This window comes from Pithys albifrons, chromosome 8 (genome assembly GCF_047495875.1).
Source record: "Pithys albifrons albifrons isolate INPA30051 chromosome 8, PitAlb_v1, whole genome shotgun sequence".
NCBI classification, from domain to species: domain Eukaryota; kingdom Metazoa; phylum Chordata; class Aves; order Passeriformes; family Thamnophilidae; genus Pithys; species Pithys albifrons.
This window is the reverse complement of record NC_092465.1, coordinates 25,613,264-25,630,882: the sequence shown is the minus strand read 5'-3', so window position 1 is coordinate 25,630,882 and position 17,619 is coordinate 25,613,264. Positions and strand designations below refer to the sequence as shown.

The following is a 17,619-nucleotide window of genomic DNA, read 5'->3' as shown; positions in this document are numbered from 1 at the left end:
TATAAGAAAAGTATTGTATTGTAGAGTGCAACTTGCATTTGGAGAAAAAAGTGTTGTTTGAATAAAGATGGAAGAGATGTAAATAGGGGAGCATGGGAGACCAGTTGTTTGGGTGAAATTATCTCAAAGGTGAAGAAAATGTGCTGTCTTTGGCCATTTGTAATATTGCTTTGGCACATGTTAGCAACAATCTGAGTTTGCAGTAAAGACTTGTGAAGTGATGCTGTGGCTGTATTCTAGTATGGAGAAACTTTATAACTTGTGTCATTCAGAAGTCATACCAGTAACCTATCTTTTGATTATTTTTTAATTAGTGGAGTGTTTTATGTGGGTTGGTTTTGGATTTTTTTTTTGTTTGTTTGTTTTTGGTTGTTTTTTTAATTTCTTTTTTTTTAATTTAAGATTGCAGGATCTCTTCCAGCAAGAGAAAGGGAGGAAACGTCCATCAGTACCCCCAAGCCCTGGGAGACTGAGGCAAGGTGAAGAAAGCAAGGTATGAGTAGCGGCTTAGAAGCCTCTTAAACGTTGTTTGGGGGTTTTTTTTTGTGATGATACAATAGTCTTAAGAGTGGCTTCATTTCACTTTAATAATTAGGAAACTGGTTTTACTGCATCCTGTAGTTTTCAGCTGTAAAAGCTTAAATTGCATTTAAGTATATGTATCTTTTCCTAAAGATGTGAACTAAGATCCATATTGTCCAGAAGAAGACTAGTTATGAATAGGAGTTGATGATTTTCTGTGATATTTTATAGTGTTGATATGAACACTACCAGCAGAGAGCTGCAGTCATCATCAAGGGTATGCCTAGGTAGGAATTGGGTTATCTCAGTAGGCTCTAGGTTACTGCCTATCATGTGTATCCCTTGTGAAAAAGAAAAGGCAAAAAATACTGAGAGTGGCAGAGCAAATGATACAGGAAGGATTGATAATGTATTTGCAGGATCATCCCTGCTTTTTGGTGTCATGTGGGAATTGACTTGAGATCCATATGATTGTGGACTGCTGCCTTAAGAGCTCTGTCCAAAGGTACACTTGCCAGAATGCTGAACATTCACCCTCTGGGGAGCTGGTACTCTGAGGAAAATGTCTGGGCTGCAAGGCAGTCCAATAGAAGCATCACACAGAGAGGCTGAACTCCCCATAGTTCTACCAGAGCAAGGTGCACTAAGAAACCTCACGAGACCCTGGATTTGCTCTGCTGCGTGCATACATGTCCCCTTTACACTTACCATGTATTTGTTAGGTGCTAAAACAAACTTAACCTTGTCCTGGCAGGAAGTAGGTTCATATAGAGGGATAGTGTAGTGTTTTAAGCAGCATTCACAGATGATAGCCATCATAAGCATCTTGTGAACCTGGGTTACTGTTGCTTTGTCTTTTTCCTGTGGTAACAGGTACAGTGACAGTGCAGAGGCTGAGAAGTGGGTGGGAGTGCTCTCTTGTGGTACATCTGCTTTTGCAAGTGTTTCACAATGGAGGGGATACAGCTGGAGAGAGCTTGGCATCAACATTGGTATTTTGTTATTCTGCCTAGATCAGTAGCATGGATGCTTCCCCACGCAATGCTGCACCAGCACTGCAAAATGGAGAGAAAGGTCTGTCACTTATTTTTCATAAGAGAAGCTTGCTGTAACCCTTTCCCTGACATAGCATGGGAGCTTTAGTCAAGTTTGATAATTCAGGGAAACAGTCAATCCCCACTGCGTCAGATTTGCTGTTTCTAACAGTAAGGTAGAAATTGGCCATCTGCTTCTAATATGAAGCTGAATTACTAATGATATTAAATTGGCCAGCAACTGTTTTCTTTTGAACTTGAGTTTTCAGAGTCTTTCTAAGTAACTGAAGAACTACATGGAATTAGGGAAATACCTCTTGCCTCTTCTGTGTTATGGATGCTGAGACCTCTTACCTTTGAGGCATACTAAGAGCTTTTGGGAACCGAAGGTAGTAGTTATAAGAACATGCATTTTCGGGAGGTTATGTGCTTACATTGATTATCTGGCCCAGTCCTTTGCTCTGTGTGGCCATACCGGCTTTCTAAGTAAAAACTTTGAAAGTAGATACTGGTGATAACTTGGACTGGGAGCAAGCAATATCACTTCTGACAGCTATGTAAAATGCTTTCTTCTGTCCTGAACTGTCCTGGTACTCTCAGAGGATCGTTTCCTGACTACTTTATCAAGTCAGAGCTCCACAGGCTCCACCCATCTGCAGCTGCCCACTTCTCCAGAAGTTGTATCAGAGCATATGACTGGTGCCAACACACTCTCTGAACAGGATACAACAAGCAGCTCAGAAGGTATGGTTCATTTGTGATCTTGTATTCTTTCTCTTGCTTTTCTGTGGCAAGTGTGTAAGATCTGTTTAGGAAACAGCAAATCTGGTGACTCCGTGGTCTGTAGTCATCCTTCTGAAGTTTGATATTATGATACAGACTTAACTTATCTCTGTTTCAGATGTGTTTGATGGACACTCATTGGGATCTACAGACAGCCAAGTGAAGGAGAAGTCTACTATGAAAGCTATTTTGGCTAACTTTTTGCCTGGAAACAACTATAACCCCATTCCATTTCCCTTGTAAGTACCGTGTAATATATGTAATGAAAAAGATTAGCAGCCTGGTGAAATTGCAGGCAGAGCTGTGCATGCTTTCTTTGCTCAGTATGTAATTTAAGTCATTACTTGAGCTTGCCTCTGAATAAGTTATAGAACTTTGTCAAGGGAGGAAGTTTTGTGTGTGCCTTCTAGGTGTTTGTAGTTTATTCACCTTTCTTATTAATGATCCACCCTTGTGTAAATACATTATCAGTTTCTCCTTGACCTAGCAGGGATGTCTCCTCAGAACTCTTCTGGGAGAAAAAGGGGTGGAGGAGAAGGGGAGAAAGGTTCCTTCTAAACTTTGTTGCTGCAGGGAGGGAGTGGAAATGTCCCTCCTTAGCAAAGACCTACTATAGCTACATGCCTCCCTCTTGTTTTTGCTTCCAGACCTCTTCCAAGGGTTGGACTCAAATTGACATTTTCTGGGTGTAGGTCAGGTTCAATGGCTACTGCATGTGCCCCCAAGTCCCCCTCTCATGTGAAGATGGGCAGGCTACTCGGTCTGCGAGCTTTGTAGTGTTTCTCATTTGAGGTGAGCCTAACGTTTGGCAGCCTGGGTTTAACTTCTGAATCCTACCCCCAGGGTAGAAGCGGAGACCTTGGGCTAATGAGGTAAAAGCTAAAGGACTGGACCCTACAGATAAGTAAAGAAAATCTTACAGGAACCCAGGTCTTGGGGAATTTTCTGTACTAAACTGCTTGTTCAGAAAAGAGTCCAGGTTTGTCCCCTTAGTTCTCTCTGCAGCCTATGCTGCAGGACAGTCAAACCAAACTCAGGCAGGTTTTGGTGCCATTAGGAACAGTGGCTGCTAAACAGACATAGACTCTTATTCTGACTTGGAGCTGGTCTTCTGATATAAGCAGCTTGCTTGAAATGCTGATTGCCCTGACACACTACCATTTAGAATTGACCACATAGTTGTGAATGTGTCTTTTGGGAGAAGCTGATCTGGGGAGCTTTGGTTCCATGCTGAGACTTGCAGCTTTTGCCTGGGAGTGCAGTGATGAAATTTGGGTTTTGACCAAAGCTTCTTTTCTTTCCACAAACTTTTATGATCTACTAACAGTCCCTCTGCCATTTTCATTTAGTGACCCGGATAAGCACTACCTAATGTATGAGCATGAACGTGTTCCTATCGCAGTCTGTGAGAAAGAACCCAGCTCCATCATAGCGTTTGCTCTCAGGTACTGGTGTGATTTTGCTGTTCATCTGACACACTTTGTACTCTTACAGCTTTTGTGTTCAAGGAATATTTAAATCATAGTGGTAGGGAACAAGCGTGACAGAATTTCTTCATTAAGCCACGTTGAGAGTTTCTGCCAGAGCTGAAGTTCTCGGCTTTCACTACTGAGATATGGAAACTAGGTTTTCCAGCTTACAACTAGGTTTTGGGATGTTAAACTCTAGTACACAAAAATAAATTAGTTGCATAGTGTTCCTTGTAATAAGATATTATTAGGGAAAGAAGTGCAACTATAGTTTGTTTAGCCTCTCCAGCCCGGGGAAGTCCAACTGAGTTAGGGAACAACAGCTGGCATTGATATTACAGTCTGTCCCTTGCCTACCATTGGTCATAGCAGCTCTTGCTATACTCAGCTCTCCAAACCAGCTGTTTCAGTAAACCTTGGAGTTTGTGTTACAATGCAATTGATTTTTGAAGAAGTGCATTCTTAAATTGGTGGTGGGGGGGGAGAATCAAGGGAAGATTTTTCTTGCAGTATTAGAGCAGCTTCTGTTCTAAAGAAAATGTATTCTAATTGTAAGAACAAACAAAGCAGAAGTTTTTCTGTAGTGGTTTTTAGTTTCTCATGGTTGTCTCTGAACTGAATCTTTGGGTTGGTGTTACAGTCTTAAAGACAACACTTAACTCTTTTAGTTTCTGTTGGTTTTTTCCTATTTGTTTCTTTTTTAATTTATTTTCCTTTCCCCTTCAGTTGCAAGGAGTACAGAAATGCCCTGGATGAATTGTCCAAAGCATCTTTGAAGAACAGTTCTGAAGAAGTACTGCAACCAAACAGGTTACTTGCAGTAACTACACTACACAGAGTGAAGACACTGGTTGTAGTGAACAGGCCAAAACTAGGATGGAGAAGACATAACAAATGTACCCCTCTTAGGATCTCTGCTTTCTGATGGAATCTGATACATTCCATGTAAACAACACATAGTATATGAGTTTCCATTTCATGTTAGGGGCCATGCCTAATCACCTAATCCCTTGACTGTGCGCATGGTAGGATTTCTGGGCCTGCTTACCTTTCCTGTGGTGATGGATGGATCTGTTGCTACAGACCCTGAATGGTTTTTTTAGGAAGGTGGAGGAGGACAACTTTGGAGAGTCTCACACTATTAAAACTTCAAACTGTCTTCCCTTAGCAGTACATAGCATTAGGCATGGGGGAGGAATAAATGCCCAGGTGTAAAGCAGTAGCATTCTCAGGTGGCAGTGTTTTTGGGGTCATGACTTAGTTTTCTTTGTCCTTTCAGCATGTCAGACAGCAAACCAAAGAGCAGTAGCCCTGTTCGCCTGCCTGAGGCCAGCATGGGCCCTTCGAATCGCAGTGCAGAAACAGAACAGCGTAAGACTGTTTTGCCACAATCATATCTGTGATGCTAATCTTGGCTCGGACTTGATTCCGCTTAACCTGGGTTCCAGCTGCTGTGGAAGTCAAGTTAGAAAAAAGAAAATGCATTCTGAGTTTAAATTGTAACTAGTCTTATAGGTGACTTCATATAAAATGTGAGAGGGGACGGGGTGTGTTTTCGATTTTTGGTCTGTGGCTTTATGTGTTTCTTACAAAATCAGACTCATTCCCTGATTTAATATGTGGCCTTGTTCTTGAATCTAGCCTGTTTGGTGGCGTATGATGCCCTCTTTTGGCATTACCCTCTTTAAAAAGATGGCAATTAAAATATTTTGAAATGGAGTTATGAAGTTCTTACTATGTTAAAGACGCTCATGCTTAGTCTGTTTTCAAATGATTGCATGCTAGGGTGCTACTCAGAACACTAAATCACAGTTGAATGACATAATTTCCCCAGTTAGAACAATGAATAGGGAATGCTCATATGAATTATGCTTTTATTAAACTGCCTGTAGAAAGGCCAACACCATCTTTTATTCCTTTTCACTGTAGCAAAGAAACCATCTAGTGTCTTGTCTTTCTTCCGTGGCACGGGAGGGAAGAGCCCAGACCTGTCTTCTCAGAAGAAAGAGACCTTACGTGGTGCTGACAGTGCTTACTACCAGGTTGGACAGATGGGCAAAGAGGGAACAGAAAACCAAGGAGCAGAGACTCAAGGTACAGGACTGTTGAGTCCACCTTCTCTGTTGGACTGTTAGTTCTCCCAAACCTCAGTCGTACATGTAAGGTGCAGAATACATTCCTGCTCATACTTTTTCAGTGGCGTGAGGTTACTCAGCATGCATTGAAAATTAATCACTTGAACATCAAATATGGATTCCTCCTAAAGGTGTTGCTTTGCTTTGTAATAAGGGAAATACGATCTTTCAAATCCAAACCATACAGACATTGAGTAGTCCCTATAGTAGGCTTGAATGTCTTTGGATTGAGTTGACTGTAGTTAAGCAGCCCAGTCTCTCTTTCTCACTTGCTGTTTAATTTTCCTTGTTTCAGCTCAATGAATGAAGAGAAAGAGAAAGGTTGGACTTACGTGTCCAACCATCCAGCATGCATTATATCACACAGTTGTAGTTGTATTTCTCATTCTCTCTCTATTCTTGAAAAAAAAGAAAACATTTTTCTTGTAATGTTAGTTTACAAATAGTATCTGATGTGGCTTTCTCAGTAATATAATGAACAGCCCTGACAGAACGGCCCCTTTATGCCCTCAGATGATGGAGATGCAGGAGATGGACAGAAGAAACAGCTGGTGAATCCCCATGTGGAGCTCCGTAAGTAGCTGTAAATCATAACTTAGTCTTAGCTGACCAACTCCTTTCTCCATGCAAATGTAATGGAAATCTTGAAGTTAATATTTTTTTTCTTTGTATTCGGCATGAAGGAAAAACAAAGCAAGAAAAAAGCAGTGCAATTTTTACTTACTGTAATCAAACTCTATTGCAAAAGTACTGTATAAACCATTTGTTTAGTTGATCTTTTGTCTGAACACCTTCCCATGTCATACACTGTGAGCTAAAACAGAGTTGACTTTTCTGTAAATTTTCCTTGTAAATTCTATTAGTTGATGATATAAGCATGTTTAGCAGAGTAATATTCTTCTAATCAGTAAAATATCTAAGTGTCATCTCTTAGTCAGTGAGTATTGCATGCCGTTTTTGAGGAAAACTGTTTTTTGCAGAGTTTTCAGATGCAAACGCCAAGTTCTACTGCCGGATCTATTACGCTGGCGAGTTTCACAGGATGCGTGAGGTGATCCTGGGAAGCAGTGAGGAGGACTTCATCCGATCCCTCTCTCACTCTATGCCCTGGCAGGCACGAGGTGGCAAATCTGGAGCTGCATTCTATGTGACTGAGGGTATATATGCAAATGCAACTTTTCCCCCCCATCATAATTACAGGGTATTATCTGGGGATGATGGTGGTGGTTAGCGTGTCCTTTAATCTCTGATTACCTCTGTCCAGAGGGTTGCTGGTTGTGAAGTGGCCACTCAGAAGGCAAAGTTAAGTGTATTGTTCTGGGGTCTTCAATATCAAATTATTTGTCTCTCTGTATGTGCAGAAGAAAAAAACACAGTTGTGCTTTTCAGCAGTAGCAGCTAGGAGGGCCAGTTGAGCAGAAGGGTTATACTCTTTCGGACAGGCTTCAGAAAACAAAAACTTGAATATAATTCAATTAAAGATGCTATATTTCTTCTAATCTCATATAGTTAATTAAAATTTTTTTTAAACTCCGTCTGTTTCTAGGCCCCTACTTAAAACAAGTATGGAATGGAAGTGTCTGTAAGCTGTTTCTGTTGTCTGTATAGGAAGCCCATGTAGATGAGGTAGATCTAATATAGACAGTCTCTTCTCTCTGGTTTACTAGAAGGCTGAAATCAAGACATGGAAATTCTGAAATTCAGAATATATGAGGCAAAAAGAATCTAGAAATGAGCTTCTGTAGGCAAGGATTTAAGAGAATTTAGTACTTCAATTTTGCAAACTATTTCAGCTATGTGACAGTCCTAAAGAAATTGTGAATAATACAACACTTACAATATGTAACCCTGTTGCTTCTGTCTGATGTTAAAACAGATGATAGATTCATCTTGAAGCAAATGCCTCGTCTGGAAGTCCAGTCATTCCTCGACTTTGCTCCACACTACTTCACTTACATCATTAATGCAGTTCAGCATAAGGTATGAAAAAAGTTCCTTTTATTTTAGGCAGTGTTCTGTATTTTACAGACTAATAACAGTTTCTATGAATACTTTTCATTTAAGTAAAAGAAAATGTCAGAGGCTATGTACACTAAGAGTGTGTTTTTAGGATATAAAGTGGGAATTTTGTTAGGTCTTCTAAGCTGTAATACACAGACAGAACAGTGGTGCCCTAATACTTGACTGGTGATTGCCTCTGCATAGAGATCTTCATGTCTTTTCTTCATCAGAAGCCCACAGCACTGGCCAAAATCCTTGGAGTATATCGGATTGGCTACAAGAACTCTCAAAACAACACTGAAAAGAAGCTGGATCTGCTTGTCATGGAAAACCTCTTCTATGGGAGGAAAATGGCCCAGGTAAGAACGAAGTGCTCTATTCCCTTGCAGTGCAGTTGTGACTGTGAGGGGAGAGCAGGGTCACCAGTAGCAATTTAGGCAACTTTTAACTTTGCATGTGCTGTGTGGATGTAGCACTGCTCAACGATGACAGGGCATGCCTGTCTGCTTGTCAGGTGATCCTCAGTAACTTGATGCCTCTGTATTGGCTAGTTCAAATAGGTGTAGTTCATGGTATCTCTGGTGTCTGAGGGAAAGCATTACCAACCTAATTAGAAAATTATGAAACTACTTTGCAAAGCTTTCAGAAGAACCAACTGGGATTACAGACTAATTTGTTTAGAATTAGAACCTCACTCAGTGTTACTGTAGTGGGGGAAATACTAGTTTTAACCCACTGTTCTTTCTTGGAACCACTTCAGATGTGGGACAAGATTTTGAATTCAGTCTTGGCTCTTAGTCAAGGAAAACCAATCTTTATCAGGCTGTAGAATGAAGACCTTAAAATGAATAGAGGGATATTCTCTTCTAATAGAGATTTGATGCTGAAAAGGAAATACAAATAAACCTCACTTTTAAAACTAGGTGGTATCAATTCCTTCCACCTTACCTCCCAGTGCCTGACCTCAAACAGGGGATGTTTATAGAAGGAAATGAACTGAGGGAATTCCACATAGATTTAAAGGATGTTCTGGGGTTTCTTTTTGTTTGTCTGTTGTTTCAGTCATGAGGAGGGCTCAGGCACTAGAAAACAGAAATCCGGACTGTGGACTCTCTTGCTGAAGTTTGTTCGAGCTCTATCCATTCAAGATTTAACTATCTTCTCTAACAGGGCCTGCTTCAAGCAGGACTTTGGAATGGAGATCTCCAGAGATCATTTCCAACCTAATGATGTCTCTTGCCTTGCCAGTGTTAACAGATGCTGAACTGTGCTTTGTGCATGACCTACCTCCCTCTTAATTTGCTTTATTTTTATTAGCAATTGATTCTGTAGAAGCTGTCTGGAAAGCTGAGTTTACCTAAACAATATAAAAAATAGGAACACCTTTTTTTCCCTTTAAATTAGATTAAATATTAATGAAATAACTTGCCTAAAACTTGCGAATTGAGGTGACAGAGCTTCCACCTAGGCATGAATGCTACTCTCTACTCAGGAAATTAGTTTTTGTGGTACAAAAGTACTTTTTGTGAACTGTCGTCCTCCTGCAGAGAAGGAAACAGTTGCTCTGCTGTGCCGCCTTCTCAGTTACGTATGTTGAAATCTTCAACCCTAGAGAGGAATGGAACAAAGCAGTGTTATTTTCCATTTGCAGGTGTTTGACCTGAAGGGCTCCCTCCGGAATAGGAATGTTAAAACTGAAACAGGCAAGGAAACTTGTGATGTAGTTCTGCTGGATGAAAACCTTCTGAAGATGGTTCGGGACAATCCTTTGTACATTCGTTCCCATTGCAAAGCTGTGCTGAGAGCTTCCATACACAGTGATTCGCAGTTCCTCTCCAGCCATCTCATCATTGACTATTCCCTGCTGGTGGGTCGTGATGATACCAACAATGAGCTGGTTGTTGGGATCATTGGTAGGTTCTCCTTCGTATTTTCTTGTTTTCAGATGGTGAATCAACTTTCTTCTGGCTTAGGTGTTTGCAGTACCCTTAGAACTGTACCACCACCAGAGAGATGTGTGTCAGGAAATCTTGTCTTCTCTGTGGTGGAATATCCTCTTACGGGTGTTCAGAATGGGGGCAGGATGTCTTCTTTCCAGGTCTTGTATATGCTTATTAGCATTTGCATGGTTAAGAGTAAATGCAGGAGGCCTCACAGGTAGTGGAAAAGCACTCAATTTGGTGTTTAACCTACACTTTGACTCCAGTTGAACCCGGGAAGGTTATTTGTATGCTTTTATGTGTTTAGTCTTTAAACTTCAGTCATGTTTATGTAGTCTTTTAAACTTTAACTTGTGTGGAGGGAATCTAAGGAGAAATAGTATTGGTAGGATTGGAAGGGGGAAGTTAAACATCATGGGATCACTGGAACTGACCTGGATAAATGGGTGGCAATGGAGTAATTACCTTGCTGCATTCTCTGCGTTGTGATGGAAAAGTAGAGCCTCATCTTTAGACGGACAAACTTGTATAAAAGACTTGGAGATGAGGCCATCTTGCAGGATATGGAAGTGACTCGTGGAAATTAATTGGTCTTTAATCCCAGCTCAGAAATGCTTCCAGATGAGATCTCAAGCCAGGAAGTCTGGATTACTCTTACTCTGATAAAGCTTGAAAGCCATTTCAATAACATTTCTAGCTGAGAATTGAAGTCTCAGCTACAAAGAACTGCAAATTGTTATTATTTGCTTGTTTCGTAGACTCCTGAATATTTGGGTAAACAGGATAAGTGTGCCTTCTGTATGTGTGGCTTGTGCCAAGTCTTACCTGATTAAAGAGTATATTTCATATGATGTTTAAAGCCAATTGTTCCTTCACTGTTTAACAAAAATATCTGAAGGAACTTGTTGAAAACAAGTATCTTCAAGGAGAGAGAACATGCCTGCTGTATCAGGCTATCACAATGTTCTATAAATGGCACTCCAAGAACTTAAAAAGTGCTCAAGCCAAATTTGTGTTGGACTGGACCTATAAACAATTAGCCTGGACTGCATTAGAATTTAAGGTCAGTATCTCTACCCATTTTAGATCCTAATGTGATACAGGAAACATGTGAGTTAGGTCTGTGAAAAGCTTTGAAGGCTTTATTTGTAGGCCCTGTTGTGTGGGACAGTGGGTCTTGGGATGTGAAGTGACAGTATTCAGTGCACAAACTGATGATATCTGTTCCAAAAACTCTGATTGTTTTCAAAGACTATTCAGATGAATGGGTAAGTCTTAAGATTGCCAAGTCTGGATGGGCTTGTGTCAAGCACAGTTGAGATGAAATATGAAGACTTACTGTGGCCTTCTGTAAATCTAGAAACAGTAAATGCAAAATTGTATAACTACAATTGTACTCAAATGTTAGGACATACTGATATCCAGTAATGCAAAACTGCAGCTTCAGCTTTGCAGACCAAAATGTTCTTGTGCTTGTAGTCACTGTGCATGGTTTCTCGGAAAGGGGATTGGAAACAATTCTGAAGTCATCTTCTTGCAGCCTCCACGTCCAGTCCTCCCTAACATGAAGTGGAAAGCACTTGCTTTCTGTTATCAAACCTGTAGATGTCTGCAATGATGGAAATATTGGCTCAGATGGAGAGGTGGCCAAGCCTTGATGATGCTGGCTGTTGCAGTAAAGCAGTGGGAGCTGCTGTGGCAGTGTTGCTCCTGAGATGAGGGTGAGCTTAAGTGACTTGTAAAGGAGCTCTTGACACTAACATGAATAAAGACAGGCATGCCTGGGCTGTCTGTTTTTGCAGATATAGGAGGAGTTGATTGTGCTCTTGCTGGGCTGTTGAGATACTGTATTGATGCCTTGGAGGTTTTTTTATTTTTTTTATTTTTATAGATTTTAGAAGTAGTTGTAGTTGCATCTTTTAAGGCAACATATTCACCCTACCCAATTATAATTAATACTACAGAAAGTGAGGCAATAGATAGGGAAAACACTGAAGCTCTGACTGAAAGCCTACTGCTTTCTTGCCCTTTTTGGTGGGAAATAGATACATTTTAAAACAACATTGCCTGCAGTATAGCAATTAAAACATGTTTGTGTGTGCATTTTTTTTGTCATTGAAACAGACTATATTCGCACTTTTACCTGGGACAAGAAGCTTGAAATGGTAGTGAAGTCAACTGGCATCTTGGGAGGACAAGGTAAGTCCAGAATGAAAGCAAAACTTGAGTGTGTTTCCTTGTTACCTGGAAACTTTCTTTAACTGTGTTAATAAAGTCACAGCTTCCCCACCATTAAAATTTGCAACAGTAGATTAAATTGTCCAGAACAGTGGAAGGAATTGTAGAATACCAAGTTGGAAGGGACCTCAAGGATCACCTGATCCAACCTTTCTTGGTAAAAGCACAGTTTAGACAGGATAGCTCAGCACCCTGTGCAGCTGAATCTTAAAAGTGCCCAGCATTGGGGAATCCATCACTTCCCTGGGGATATCATTCTAATGGCTGATTGTTTTCATTGTGAAAAATTTTATTCCTGTGTTTAATTGGAATCTGCACAGGAATAACTTGTACCCATTAATTGCCTGCATCTTTTCTATGTGACTCCTGGTAAGAAGGAAGTCTCCATCTTCTTTGTAGCCACCGTATAAGTACTGGAACACAGTGATAAGATCTTCTCTAAGCTTTCTTTTTCAAAGGCTGAACAAACGCAGCCCTTCCAGCAGTTCCCCAGATGGCAGGCATCCCAGTCCTTGTATCATCTCTGTGGCTCTTGTCTGGACCCTCTTCAGCCTGTCCACATATGTTTTTGTGTATCAGGGACCAAAACAGACCACAGAATTCCAGGTGTAGCCTGAAAATGGCACCTTCTAGGTGAAAGATAATGCTGGAATAATGTGGGATAATGACTTATGTCCCTCTGCTGCTGATGCCCTTGTTGATGCAGCCCAGTGTCCTGCTGCTTTCCCTGCCATGGCAGTAGCAGCAGCTCTGTTAACACTGAGCTGCTGGTCCACCAGTACCGCAGGTCCCTTTCACAGAGCTGCTCCCCAGCAGGCAGATCCCAGCCTCTGCTGGGCTCTTGGATTATGTTTTTCCAGGTGCAAGACCTTGTGCTCGTCCTTGCTGAACTTCATAAGGTTCTGTTTTGTTGCCTTCATGTTTATGCTGTCTAGTGGTGTAATCTCATGTGACATCTGTCTGTCCTGCAGTATACTCTCTAGCCCATTTCTAACTGCTCTTGACTCTCACACATTAGGTAAGATGCCCACTGTCGTCTCTCCAGAACTCTACAGGACCAGATTTTGTGAAGCTATGGACAAGTATTTCCTGATGGTGCCAGACCATTGGACAGGACTGGGCCTGAATTGCTAAGCTAAAGCCCATATTGGGAAAGCACAAGGTGACAATGACATTATAGGCCACTCTTTTTCAGTGGTCTATCCAGCAGTAAACAAGAGGATTGCAATTTCATGTCTACACTGACCATGTGCGTCATGTTGTGAAGTGTGAAATCTGTTCGTTGCACTTTAATCCTCTTTTGGAGGATCATAAGCAAACCTGCCTCGGTAAGGATGTAAGCTGTAAGGTACCACAGAACAGCATTGCTGAGATCTCCCTTCTCTCAGTAGGGAAGGTGATCCTCTTACTCCTTGTAAGAGTGCTGAAATGAGTTACTATCCAGATCCTGGTGGTGTGGAAGTACATGATCTCTGTAAGCCTTGCACTGCCAAAATGGTGTTGAATACGTGCAGCTCATGTTTCTGTAGTGGATGTGTGGTACTGCCAATGTGAAATAAATGCCCCGTGTGTGGATGGGTGAGAGATGAATGAAGTTAATTCCTGAGTTCTACTATTGTTGCAGTGGTCTGTAGTTGACCTGTGTAGGATTCATTAATAACTCATCCTGCTTGTCCTCCATAGTTCCAATTTTTCCTGAGTTCTGTAAACAGTATTTTCTTAAGGCAGCTCCACATCTATAATGCCCTATGACTCCATCTTTTAAGTTATATTACTGTAGTACAGCTCTGCCTTTATCTGTCCTAATTTCATTTTAGCTGAATTCCATAAAAATGGGTTGTCAGTCATCAGCATACTGCCAACTCTAAAACATATCCCTTCAGTCCTAAACAATACTTTGATTTGAACATTGCCCAAGTCCCTTGAAACAGGTAACTAAAAAAAGATACCCTTTAATTTAACAAAACTTGATTAATTAACTCTTTCCTTAGTAGAAGGCACTAAGTTGCTAGGCAATGTGAAGGATACTGCTTTAGAGTCCCAGCTTTTTCCTTGATGCAGCTATCATTCCTGGCAGATCACTTCAAAGCCATTTCAGTTCCCCTGGACTTTCAAGCAATGTATTTACCTCATGGTGAAGCTTTTCCGGGAGAATGTTTTTCTTGCATTCATGACCTGAATATTTTTTTTTGTCACTGTGATGAATGTAGTTGTTGTTTTCTGTAAAAAGACAAACCTGAACTAACAGGTATTTTGTATGATGGGTAAGATGTGCAGAGATCTGTGAATCTCTATGTTACGACAATAAGCACTTCTTTCCATTTTTATTAATTTTTACCTGGTTTTGTAGGTGATGAGTTTACTTCTTAGTGTCATTATAATATAGGCCAGTAAATAAGAGGATTTTTTATGAGTTTGAAAGACAAGTATAGTGTCCTTTGACTTCCAGTTTCTAATGGAAGGACTTCAAATGAACATGGAATCTGGGACAGGATAGCTCTTTGTGATCACTTGCTTGTTCTAACCAGTTGCCTGACAATGCCTTCTTCACTGTAACTGTGGATTGAAATGTGCATTTTGGTCAATCCTCCTGTGTTCAGTATTTTCTTCTGCAGCAGATGGTGGTGGTTGTTTAGGAGTGACAGCTGAGCAAAAACGAGAAGGAAAAGGCCAGCAGGGAGAAATGTGCTCTTGGCTCCAAAACCAACCAGTGCAGCTCACATCTGAGCTGCCAGAGGCAACAATCATTTGTGTTGGAAGAAGTCTTCCACACCCCATTGCAAAACCATATTAGAGGATGAGCAGAGATGCTGGCCTTGAAGCAGCAGAAATTAAAGTATTTCACCTTCTTTGTACAATGTAATAGTTGTTTCTGGGGGTGCAGTGATGTGTGATGATACAGTACTCCTTGTTTACCCAGAATTCCTTCAGTCCAGCACAGTGCTGATCACCTCTGGGATACATCTTGCCTCCTTTGTTGACACGTACTCCCAGGACGCTAAGCTGTGTGTGGGACCTTGTGTAATGAGGTCAGTGTCGATCAGCTCAGTGCTGCTCTCACTTCTGTGGCCTCTACATTCTGTCTTAGTTCACCCATGTGAAAGAACATGCCATGCAACCTGAATCTGTTTCACTCTCAGTTGAAGTTTACATATGTTCTCCTTCTTCCCTTCCTAAAGTTTACAGGGGAAAAAACTTGACTTTCCTGTTCAGCTAGGGTGACCCAACAGCAGCTAATGATGTTGTCTTCCACCTTTGTCAGCATGTGGATTGGTTAATGGAGCACATCATGGCGTGTGCACTGGGCTAATGTAGAGCTGTGACGTGCTAGCCCCATCTTGTCACCAGTAGCCCTACTCCTGGGATGTGTGGCTGCTCTGTACTGCTTGTCTTCCAGAGTCCCAAGCAGCTGGCTCTAAAGCAACTGGATCATCTGATAGTAGCTAATACACCCCTGTATATGACAGCATGAGGCCCTCAGCACTGCCGAAGTGAGAGAACCTTCCACTGCTTTGCTGTATGTGTTCACAGATATGCATTGTGACCTTTGCAGGAGTGACCTTGAGCTGGCATCAGCTGCTGATGTGAGGCTAGGATGTGGCTGACAGACTAGTCCTGACTAGACTGGACTAAATAGCAAACCACTGGTCATGAGTAACACAGTAGCTGCAGTATCAACTGGAATTGGGATATCTTTGGGTGCTGTGTGACATAAAGCTGTAAGCATTTCTAGTTCAAATCCCAGCAGCCGAATGGGTCTTCTCAAATGTTCCCTTTTCAGAATAAGAGTTGTCCTGGCATTTCAATTACTGCAGCGTTGACTTTCTCAGAAGAGCAATACTTCATGCATGAGAGATCTTGAAGAGAGTTCCTTGGGAGGCTGTGTTAGGTCTGTGTCCCTGTAGAATGCCTAAGGATGAACCCTTTGGCCAGTTTATTTCTTTCTTTACAACACAAGTTTGCTATATATGTGTGGGTAAGTAAATCCCAATTGCAAACATGAGGACTGCATTCTTCAGGGCTACACTGTCTCTTTTTATTCTGTTGTTTTGATTTGAGGCCTTGTGACAAATGTCTAAATCTTGTCCCTGTTAGAAGCAATGGCCTTGAGTCATCATGTAGACAGCACAATGCCTTGTAGTTGCCCAGGGATGCATTCTGTCCCCAAAAAGCAAATGAGGGACTCTTGTTGGTAAATGAGTTCTTCTGGGCTCAGGGGAGTTACCTGTGACTCGGTGAGAATGTCCAAACCAAATTAATTGCTTGCTAGCTGGTGGCCAGACTAGTCGTTATTCAAAGCACTTAATGTACCATAATGTATGTATTTCTATTCTACCTTGGTTCAGCTGTATTTTATAAAATTGATGTACTAAACTCTTTGAGAATAACTGCCTTGACTACCTGGAGATTCAAAATGTAATGTATATAGACACAAATAAATTGACTAAAATATAAATGCTCAAGTCTGTTCTGTGTGTGGAGCAGTTAGGTCTCGTAGCACCCCGTTTTCCTGACCAGGCTCAAGGCTGCTGCTTGCTGTGCACAATTGCTGTTCTGGAGGGTGCCAGCCTTGCCTGCCACGCCTGTGCCTCACAGCTCCTCCTCCAATGGAGCAGCACCTCAGGTATCTCCCAGGGCAGTGGCAGTAGAATGTGCAAATAACCTTTCATGAAAATCTGTTTTCTTCCCAGCTGCTTTTCACACTGCTGATCCAGTTTAGTCCATCAGCTGGTGGTGTGCCTTTGCTCACTTCTTCCAAGATGTAGAACACATTCCAGGTATTTCCATAGTCTTAAATGGACCAGATAAAAAATCCAAGGAGGTTTGAAAATGTATGTCATCTCGTTTGCTTCATATTAGCCTGGTACTGAAGTCCTTGCTTAGTTATGGGAAGGGGATTTGTTGGTTCCTAGAATATAAAAGTCAATCTACAACTTAAAGATTTTACCTGTATTATGTGCCATCACCATTTTTTGCCATATGAGTTTGAGTTCTCTAATCTGCTACAGAATGAAACTGCATCAGAGACTGTCCCAGGAAAATGTGGTGTACTCAGTTCAGGGGCAGTGTTGCCTTATGCTGTGTAAGTTTGAGTGGTGGGACTTGAGGGGCTTCTGGCCCAAAGCCAGAAGCTGCATTGAGAAGCACAAACACAGGATTATCAGAACAGCATTCCTGAAACTCGCGTGGGACTTCCAACGCCTGGTGAAGGATTGCTGCCGCCTGCTGGCAATCCGGGTCTTAGCTCATCTATGGTGAGTGAGGGCTTAAATTGTCTCACAGGTTGTAAAAATTGTAAGAGAAAATATGATCTTAGTGAGAGTTCTGTATTGTTTTCCCGCTCTCTAAATGTGCTGGGCATCCAGCTCTGAAGAGCTGGAGGATTGAAGTCCCATAATAGCTGAATACGTAGTTCATAATAAATCTGGACTCCTGATGTCACAATTAAATCTGTATCTCTCACTTGTCCAAAATTTTAAGGGCTTTTTGTTTACTA

At 41.4% G+C, this 17,619-nt stretch overlaps 1 protein-coding gene across 6 annotated transcripts in view; it reads left to right on the top strand.

The window, feature by feature from the left end:
- Window positions 1-16,578, top strand: part of PIKFYVE (phosphoinositide kinase, FYVE-type zinc finger containing) — a 65,851-nt gene extending 49,273 nt beyond the window's left edge. For 4 of the 6 annotated variants that reach the window (XM_071562763.1, XM_071562761.1, XM_071562760.1 and 1 more), the window contains 15 exons: window positions 403-493; window positions 1,536-1,596; window positions 2,157-2,300; window positions 2,458-2,578; window positions 3,689-3,784; window positions 4,535-4,618; window positions 5,088-5,179; window positions 5,738-5,902; window positions 6,457-6,516; window positions 6,924-7,100; window positions 7,820-7,923; window positions 8,175-8,303; window positions 9,596-9,857; window positions 12,009-12,083; window positions 13,141-16,578. In XM_071562763.1, coding sequence (XP_071418864.1) covers window positions 403-493; window positions 1,536-1,596; window positions 2,157-2,300; window positions 2,458-2,578; window positions 3,689-3,784; window positions 4,535-4,618; window positions 5,088-5,179; window positions 5,738-5,902; window positions 6,457-6,516; window positions 6,924-7,100; window positions 7,820-7,923; window positions 8,175-8,303; window positions 9,596-9,857; window positions 12,009-12,083; window positions 13,141-13,256 — 1,777 coding nt within the window. In that variant the 3' untranslated portion in view covers window positions 13,257-16,578. Of the gene's footprint in view, window positions 1-402; window positions 494-1,535; window positions 1,597-2,156; window positions 2,301-2,457; window positions 2,579-3,688; window positions 3,785-4,534; window positions 4,619-5,087; window positions 5,180-5,737; window positions 5,903-6,410; window positions 6,517-6,923; window positions 7,101-7,819; window positions 7,924-8,174; window positions 8,304-9,595; window positions 9,858-12,008; window positions 12,084-13,140 lie in introns of those variants that run through there. The other 2 variants (XM_071562764.1, XM_071562765.1) reach the window with 2 other exon arrangements.
- Window positions 16,579-17,619: the final 1,041 nt, after the last annotated feature.